The sequence below is a fragment of the Oreochromis niloticus genome, linkage group LG18, assembly GCF_001858045.2.
Source record: "Oreochromis niloticus isolate F11D_XX linkage group LG18, O_niloticus_UMD_NMBU, whole genome shotgun sequence".
Lineage (NCBI taxonomy): Eukaryota > Metazoa > Chordata > Actinopteri > Cichliformes > Cichlidae > Oreochromis > Oreochromis niloticus.
The window spans coordinates 33669537-33679074 of record NC_031982.2 but is presented as its reverse complement, the minus strand read 5'-3'; the positions used below and the strand labels follow the sequence as shown (position 1 = coordinate 33679074).

Below are 9538 nucleotides of genomic sequence, written 5' to 3'. Positions count from 1 at the left end.
CACACACACACACACACACACACACACACACACACACAGACACACACACACACACAGACACACACACACACACACACACACACACACACACACACACAGAGACACTTATTTTGCTTTTAAATGCAGATTTCAAATACTTTAGAAGTTATTGCAGACAAAATATTCTGTATGCAGTGAGTTATAGATAATAATTGTAGGTATGTTGACGATGTAAGCCTCTGGCACAAAGGGTCAGGTCTCAAACTGCTATAAGGAGCTGCACCACAGAGAAACTCAAAATGATCAAGAGACACAATAAAACCAGAAATAGATGAAATAAAAATGCACACACGTGATCTGAGTCCTCAGGATTTACCTGGATGATTGAACATGCATCAAGACGTAACATCGTCTAGTTCTGGAAACTATGCATGTGTAACATGGGCTGGATACAACAAGCTTCACCGCACCGCTGTCTGTCAGCATAAAGACGTTTAACTAGACACTTGTTTTTCTACATGATAAAGAAATGCTGCTGTAGTAAATGAAAGACGTGTGAGCATGATTTAAACTGTAAAAAATGTGTCAAATTACAGGAAAGGAGAAAGTTTCACAAAAGTTAATTCACAAAAAATTCTTGTTGTTTTTTAGTGTAGACCAACGGTAAAAACAAAAACACTTATGCATGCGATCATAAAAAATAGCAACTGTTCTGCCATTTAACTGTTTATTTGTGACTTAATTACTTTGGGCAGTATCAGTGGCCCGGGTGGAGGTCTTCAACAGAAGGAGAAGCTGCAAAACTTTAACAATACAATCCGAAGTCCACATTTTATGCACTCCAGGATATTATTGGGTTAAAACTGAGCCGCCATCTTATTAGTGTCCATTAGTTTCTTCATTACAGGCAACCTAACTAACAATGTCTGCTGTAATAAACACAAAGTTCAGCTTCAACATTCTTCATTAACCAGCTGGTGGAGAAGCTACATGTAACACTGCTGTAAGCATCATTTAACTCAATATTAAAGCACAAAGAAGTGAAAATCAGAGCAGAGCACTTTACATGACAGTAGTTTTAGTATCTCTGGACTGTTGAGCAGAAAACAGTAATATACAATTTTAAACAAATTTAACTGCATGTCATTTTGTTTTCTGTAGGATCGTTTACACATCTTTCAAAATTATTCAAAATCACATTTTAAAAAAGCACAAAAGAGACGAGAAAGCAATGAAAACAAAGAACACAAACAGAAGCAAAACTAGTACAAAAAACATCCCATGAAAATTACAACTACTTTAAATGAATTCAATTTTTACAGTTTTCTCTGTGTGTTTATATTTACTGCTTTAATTTAATGCTAAATCAGTGGATTTTACGGAAGTTTAAAGAGGTGAGATGTACCTGTCAGGATTCATATCTGAACATTTTAAAATACCAAATAAATATACAGTACATGAATGTTTGTATAGAAATGTAATATCCATGAAGAAGATTTGGATTCAGTGTAAGTATCGTGGTTAAAAAATAACCCAGGCATCTCAATTTCTTATGTAATACAAACTTTATTCCGATAAAAACGAACTGCACACAGGGTTTCCAGATTCACAAACAGTTATATCTATCAATATCATCTATAAACTTTGTGATTTTCTAAGATTTAAGTTTTTTTTTCAAAAACAGGTAAGAAAAAAATGACAGTAAAACAAAGAACACTGGTCTGAGTATAAAGTGTATACAGACACTCAGTACTGTATACACTGTATGATCTCGTTGTTATGACATTGTGGGGACCATCCAAAGCACAAAGTTTGCGTTTAGACGTAAGCTTTGGCGTCTGGTTCTGATTTGGCGGTGGGCGTGTAGACCTTCTGTGGTGCATTTCCATAATAACCGCTGCAAAACAAGAAATACAAAGTCAGACAGATTCCCAAAGCAGCAACATCCCCAGACTGAAACAACTGAAAATGTCATTTAAGAGTTCAACAATAAAAAGTAATGAGTGCGTGCGTGTTTACCCTTTCTTTGGTGACGCTCTCTTACACGCAGAGCAGAGAAAAGCTCCGCCCAGCATGGCCAGAGAGGCTCCAGCCCATCCCATGTAGAGGCCGGTGCCGAGCTCGAACCTGGAAATGACATGACGATTATTAACCACACAAACTGACAGAAATCAGGTTAAACTTAAGTTTCAGGCAGAAAACGGTCAGATTTACTTGTTTTGCTTACATTTAAAATGCACAAAGATCAAATATAATAAAATAAAATCAGATTAAATTAACATTTAAAGCTGTGTCATTTTAGTTCATAACACCAAAAACAAATGTATTTAATGGAAGAATTCAAAATAATTATCATTAAAAAGGATTCAACTGTCCCTTAACAGCCTCTGAGTGGTAAACTTACTTCATTCCACCGTAGAACGGGTCATTGAAGTCATTAACCACTCTGGCTGCGTACCAGGAAGCAGCTACCATGCAGCTGAGACCTGCAGACACAAGCACAAAGTATTATTTTTCTTCTGCCCCGACCTGTGAGTGCAGTCACAGCATTGCATCACTAGTTCGTACTAGAAAATATTTCTGTTTCACTGTACTTTTGTTTCGTTTCGATAAATTACTCCACCACACAGATGTATTAGTTTGTACCTTCAGTGTCTTTTTATTATTTTTATACCTCTGACTCAACACTTCCTACAAATATAACATTCAATAAACACTCAGTTTACCGCTTTTAAATTTGAGTTTGATGAGCGTTTTATTGTAGGCTCTTCACTTTGCTATATGGACGACTGTAAGGTGACAGTTCCTACGTTTGATTGGTGTTATATAAAAAAACACAAACGTGAATCCATAAACTTTAACTAGGAAAAAAAAGAGGAAGGAGCTTGGCTTTAATCCTGGGAGACAACCAAGCATGAATCATCTCATGCTGCAGAAAACATTTGTGGTTTAGCCGACATAGGGATGGTAGGGCCTGTACAATCCACGTGTCTGTGTTACTCAAGTGGATCGTTTTTATTCTGGTGCTTTTTTGGTGCGCTTAATTATACTAACAGGTCATCCAAAAAGTCTGTGCTCCAGTTTCAGTGAGTAAAACTCTAGGATCTAATTTGTGTATTATTCAGCACTAATCTGCAAATATCTGCTTATGTGTGAGAACAACATGGAGAGAAATGCTCCAGGTTTGAAGCCTGTACACACACTTCATGTCAGTTTTGCTCATGCAGAAGTGTGTAATCATTTCTTTGATATGTCTATAAATTCATTCAGTACACAGATGAAAAAACTTCACTGAAACAAAAGAAAGAAAGAAGAACAAAAATTTCCAACATCTATAATACATCTATATATTATAATCTACAATAACAATGAATGCAAAAATATCCAAATATCTCAAACTTATACTTATGATAGTATTTTGCATTTGAAGTAAATTTTTACAGAGTGTCCTAATAATAGAAAATCGATTGCCTTTTCTTGTCTTTTCTGTTTCAGTGTTTGTGGAGAGAAGCCTGAATGGAAACCATCACACTCACCGGCGAGGATGCTCAGGATTCCTCCAGTGGTGGCGATCTTGGCCTTGGATTGTTCGGTGGTTGAGCCGATCTTGATGCACTTGAGTCCAAGCAGAGCGACAATCATGGAGCCGAGGCCGAGCAGCAGACAGATGATCATCAGGGCACGACAGGCCTGTACATGAACTACAGAGATAGAAAGAAGTCATTAATTATTATTTATACACTTATTTGGGGGATTTACCTGTAACATCACATACAAATTGCATATTCACACAGTAATAGAGTCTCTGTAGCTCTTCATGGAAAACACACCCAACAATTTACCAAACAGATTATCAGTGTAGCTTTAAACGAGACACAAAGACACTGAACGCTTGATGGGAAATGTCTTTGATTTTCAGTGACAGGTTTGTACCGTGAGTTCGTTCTGAGAGTCTAACATTCAGTTCTTCCCCCTTTTATTACCTATATCACCAATCAGTGTGACAAAGCCTGATCTAGACTTGTTGGAATCAATAAAGAATTTCTTCTGAAACCTGTTTTTTATTTTATATGTAGATGTAATTAAGCTGACCTAAGAGCAGACAAAGAAGTTGATGTGGCAGCCTTTGAGTAAAAACCTCAGGCCTAGCAACCAGAAGCATGAGGCGTTGCCCGTGTTGCCCATGTCAGAAAGAACAAAACACACTCCAGCCCGTGGCATAAATTCCAGTAAAGCCAAACAGTCCTAACTACCCTTGACTCTTTATCTTAAGTGCTGTATAAAACAGAAGGTGAAAAAAATATAACCACCTGTAACTGTAAAACCCAGTCGTTTGTATGTTTACGTCTTTATTAAACTTTTATTAAAAATACACAAAAGCTAAACTGTTTAAGGAAAAGGAGGAACTGGCTGTAACGTTAGGTGTGTATTTGTGTGTTTTACAGCTGGTGCAGTAATTTATTAACCAAATGACCTCTGCTAATCATTAGAAACAACTACCACACCTCTTTATGAGCTTCAGGGGATTTCAGGAGCAATGGCAGGTAAGCTGGTAGGAGTCATACTGAGTAATAATGATGATGAGTTTGGTTTCAATATCCACTTACATTTGGCCAGGTATATAAATATATGACACTAAACACTTTTATAACACCAGTTATAGGGACAAACTTTCTAGAGAAGTTCAAAAATCTAAAAAAATCTTAACTTTGAATCTTTTAAAATGGAATTTTTCATTAGAGTTTCAATTGCAGGAGAAACCTGATATCTCTTTATGTCTTTATCACTATATAGGAAGAAGTATCGAGAGATTTGATCAGTTTCAAAAACACATAAAACCATCAAAAAAAGCCTCCTGTCTGCTTTTATAGATAAACCTGCTGAACTGACATTAAAGTCCAAGTTAAGAATGAAGAAACATAATGAGCTGTTTGTTTGGGGTTTTTTATCTTTCTTCTCAGAGAAGTTTCTTTGTTTCCGCCCATTTTGCTTCCAACAGAGGAAACTCAAAATGGCGCCCAAAAAATATCCAAATACAACAATTACAGGGGAAATAGTCAACCTGTTACAATCTAATAATAACCATTATTGATTAAGTTAAGATTTTTCTGAATATTTGGCAACTTTATAACAAACATTTTAATAAGTATCTATTTTCATTTTTACTTTAGGCGGGAAACATCCGGTTGTAAAATTCAGCAACCTTTGGACAACAAATCCTGAAATGGTGCCACGCGACATGCTGGCCTATTTTCTAAACAACCATTGTGACAAGGCTTCAAAGAGCTTTACAGAGATACATCAGCTTTATAGCTTTATGAGAGATGGTGTCTGGTGGGGCCTAAAAGTTGTGAGCACATCCTGTTTCCTGGGACACGACTGCCAAATGGTCAACAATTCAAAGTTTAACAAGTTTTCTTGTTCTGCTTGCTCAGTTATCTCCTGTTCCGCTTTTCAGAGACACTAATGCTGCTTTTTAAAAGCAAAATATGATGATGTCATAAAATATCTAAAAAAATGATAACATTAAATTTGTTATCAGGTTTGATCAGAGTATCTGACATCAACTCTCAACTTGAGATAAGTAACAGGAGGACTTGAGACTCTGGTCTTACCGGGGAGGGCCAGCATCGATTCAAAGTCCCGGCATTCGGCGATTCCAGCGCTGTTCTCAGCACAGGCGTGCCATAAGTTTTCAAACTGCCTCTGAGAGATGATGACGCTGCCGGACACGGTGGAAACCTTCCAGTAGTCGTTAACCAGCGCTGCACCGTTAACCAGCCAGCTGATTATGCACATGATGAACCCGACCGCTTCCACTGCTGTCGACATGATTACAGGATGTTTCCGCAAAAATTACTTGAAAAAAAAACTATAGCAACTCTCCCAAAAAATCCAGCTACCGCAAATAGCCTAACAACAGCAACGTTTCACCAAGTATTAACAGGGAGTAACTCTGTGTCCTCTAAGCTGAAGCCTTCAGGTAGTCAGAAACAGGCTGGAGGTGATGGAGGCTCTGGTCTCGCTCTTTCAGTTATGTCCTGTTATGTCCTCCAGCACAAGGACTTTATTCTAACAGGGGCCATAAACTGCAGGGCCACACCTTCTGTTTCCCCCTGACCACACACCAACTGATGATGATGATTGATAATGTAGTTGAGTCTTCAGCCACACCTGAGTCACAATGATCCACAGGTTGTTATTATTTTGAGAGGATTTGTGAGGTATTCTGCAGAGGACACTGGGTATTCTTTCTACTTGTGTCCTGGAGCCTTCGAAAAGTTGTGTATGAGTTACTGCGACATTGCACAGCTTACAGTATTGGAGTTTAGTTTATTAGCAGATCACATGTAGGTTATTCTAGTTCTTTACAAGCTAGCTGATAGCACATTAGCATATTTTAAAATGATTTTATAAACTGCTGCTGTGAGCATGCCACAGGAAATAGAAATATAGAAATGATCGAGCTTTTTGAACTTTCAGTTTGCTCATCTAGATGTCAGTTTGTTTGTTTGTTGTGATGCCTGTAATGCGCTTTGTTGGTAACACAAGTTCTACGAGATAAAATATATCAGTAAATATCCTATTTGTGAATTTTAAAGTATCTCAGAGGAGACGTTTGCTAATGCTAAATGACAGGAAACATTCAGCATCGACATGCTAGAAAAGCTCAGCTGCAGATCAGTGATGGAGCCACAGGCTAAATGTTGCCAACCTCACATTAGCACCTTCTTTTTGACAATTTGTGAAGATTTCTGGCACAGACCGTTTTCTTACTAAATCTTCAAAAATCCAAATACTGCTGATGTTGTAGTGGTTTGTTCAGAGGGTGTGCTTAGACATTGAACAGGTTTCTGGAACATAACTGTGGTGAAAAAGAGAAATGATTAGAAATCTATGCATCCAATCATGTCATCATTTAAATCCTAAAATTGTTTATTTAAAAATGTCTGCTCAGGGTTAATGACTTTTATTACAAAGCAGCATCATTTTCATTATGCAAGCAACTGATACTGATACTGACATTTTTATGGGAGAGGGTGTTTACTGCATACAATATATAATTGTTATAATTACATTTATAATTATATCCAACAAAATAAATGGTTGCTAGTTATGGCTGCAACACACAAACCTTACATGCATGCCAGGAATGTAAAAATATTTTTTATATTTAAATTTATTTTTATTTATTTAAATAATCACTGAATTATTTTTTCACCCTTTTTTCAGCCTCGACTAACAGATTCAGTGTTCATATAATCAGTAATATCAGATCTGTGTCCAATTCAAAAAAGCAGTAAAAGAATTTTAATTAAGAACTGAAATAAGTCAGAAAGTGAGACTGAGTGAAGTCAGCTATCGAGCAGCTGTTATTGCTTTGAAACCGAGACTTCCCCACACGCCTGCTCAACATCACCTCCACCAGGTTTTTATTGTGTTGCTCTGAACTAATCTGTGCTGGAGGGAAGTGAAGCTACGGCACTTCATCTGTTCTTAAAACACTTTACCACACTGAACCTTAAACTGAAGTTCATACTTCACATACTTCATCAAATAAAGCTGATGTTTTCTGGTTTATGGACGATGAGAAAAGGAGAGGAACAGAAATGTCCAAATAAAGAGGTCCTGGTTGCACTGCTGAGTCAGCTAAACAAAAGAAGTGTACCTGTGTCGCCTGCCATGCCTACTAATGACACAATCTTCACTGAAACAGTCACACAGTGTAACCACCAGAAATATTATTCTGTATATTTCTTTAACATTTAATTAGCTAATTTTCCTGATTGAACATATTTTGAAACACTAACTACATGAGAAAGGAATAAAAAGATACTTGATGTAATTGGCTTTGAAAGGAGGTTTGTGTGTGAGTCATACATGCTGATTTCAGGCTGCAGACGGTAGGTTAGCAGGTTGTATGAGATGTTCTAGGTTTTATAGTTTTATGGTTGACAACAGTTAATATTTGATCATCATGAGAGTCCAAAGTCTGACTTTTATGGTCTTTGTATCACCAGAGAGAGAACAAACAGGTAAATCGTGAACATGGTCCATGACATTTAACATAAGGGAAAAAATAATGTTACGCATCCAGATAAAAGCATTTAATGTTCTGATTTTTAAATGAACAACAAATATACAGAAGTTGCATTTACAGTTAAATGGACATCTATGCAAAACCATGTAATCTTTTCAGAAAAGCACCCCTGCTGTCACGAAGCGGGTCAGCTTATCAAATCTTTGCATTTCTTCAGTTTATAAAGTTCTTATTCATCTCCTTTTTCTGCCCTTCCTTGGCCATGATGGTCTAGATCTCAACTTGTCACACAATGTACAAGTAATTAATCACATTTTAATGCATTTCATACACGAGAACCATTTTTCAACATGCACTGAAGCCCCTCAGCATGTCAGAGACACGTCACGAGACAACAGCCATCACTGTGATACAGTTTCAGGCAACTAATTACATCACATCAGGTCTAACATCACAGGGATGTAGTCCAATCCAAACTATAACCACAGGACAGTTATTAAATTATTAATGTATGAGAGAATGGCCTGACTTGGTGTGATTTAGAAATATGATCACTTGACTAAAAACAAAGCTCATGAGTCATACCCGCACGCAGGGGTGGTCTGACTCAAGTCCTACTTTTGCAGTGCGTTTGCTCCTTGCTGCCTGAGGGCGGTGCTGTTCATTCAGTTCTGTGTTTTAACTTATCCAAGCTCTAAGCTGCAGCGATCAAATCCAACCAGACTATCCTGTGAGTAAATGTTTTGGCTCTGAAGGAACAAGATTAGCAACTACGTAAATATTGCAAATATCTTCTTTAACACGCCGTAGGGTTGGGAAGCCTGCATTTTCATTTGTGGTTTTGTGATTCTGGGGGAGCTGGTTGTGGTTTTTGCTTTTTGTCTTGGCTTCAGCACTTATTGTTTCTTCTTCATCCACCTTTTCTCACTCATTATGTGTTTATACACCTCTCTGCATTCAATCATTAGTTGTTATTCATCTCTGGCTCTCTACTACAGCATGTCTTTCGTCCTGCCTTCCTTCCCACTCCCCCAACCAGTGGCAGCAGATGGCCGCCCCTCCCTGAGCCCAGTTCTGCTGGAGGTCTTTTCTTGTTTTTTTTGGGGGGGGGGGGCGTTAAGAAAAAGGGTAGTTTTTCATGTACACACCTGTTTTTTGTTCATATTTGTAACACAGATTTTAATATTAGACAATGATACCTCAAGTAAATACAAAACACAGCATTTCCAGAGATATCCAGACCTACTTGGCCCTTTGTTACCACCGTTATGTTGCCACTATCCCCTCATTATCTCCTGTGTGTATTTAAAAGCTTACGTTTGGCTGTGTTCTTGCATTGTGTTGTCTTCTGCTTCTGCTCCCTGCATGTGCTTTTTGTATTTTTGTCTCTTTGCATTTTTGGTATCTGCTTTGGATTATGCTTAGGCCTGCTGTGTGTTGGCTGGACTTCAGCCTTGTCATGTTGCATTTTGGCCATAACTCCTGAAATTTTATGTTTTTATGTTTTGTGTGACTCAC

At 37.7% G+C, this 9538-nt stretch overlaps 1 protein-coding gene across 1 annotated transcript; it reads right to left on the bottom strand.

The window, feature by feature from the left end:
- Positions 1-673: 673 nt before the first annotated feature.
- On the bottom strand, positions 674-6029 carry cldn15la (claudin 15-like a). The gene is made up of 5 exons (XM_003452771.4): positions 5595-6029; positions 3516-3680; positions 2384-2465; positions 1999-2106; positions 674-1876 (listed from the first exon to the last, which is right to left on the bottom strand). Exons 1-5 carry the CDS (start codon positions 5809-5811, stop codon positions 1798-1800), a joined length of 651 nt encoding a protein of 216 aa, XP_003452819.1. The 5' UTR covers positions 5812-6029; the 3' UTR covers positions 674-1797.
- Between the last annotated feature and the right edge of the window lie 3509 nt (positions 6030-9538).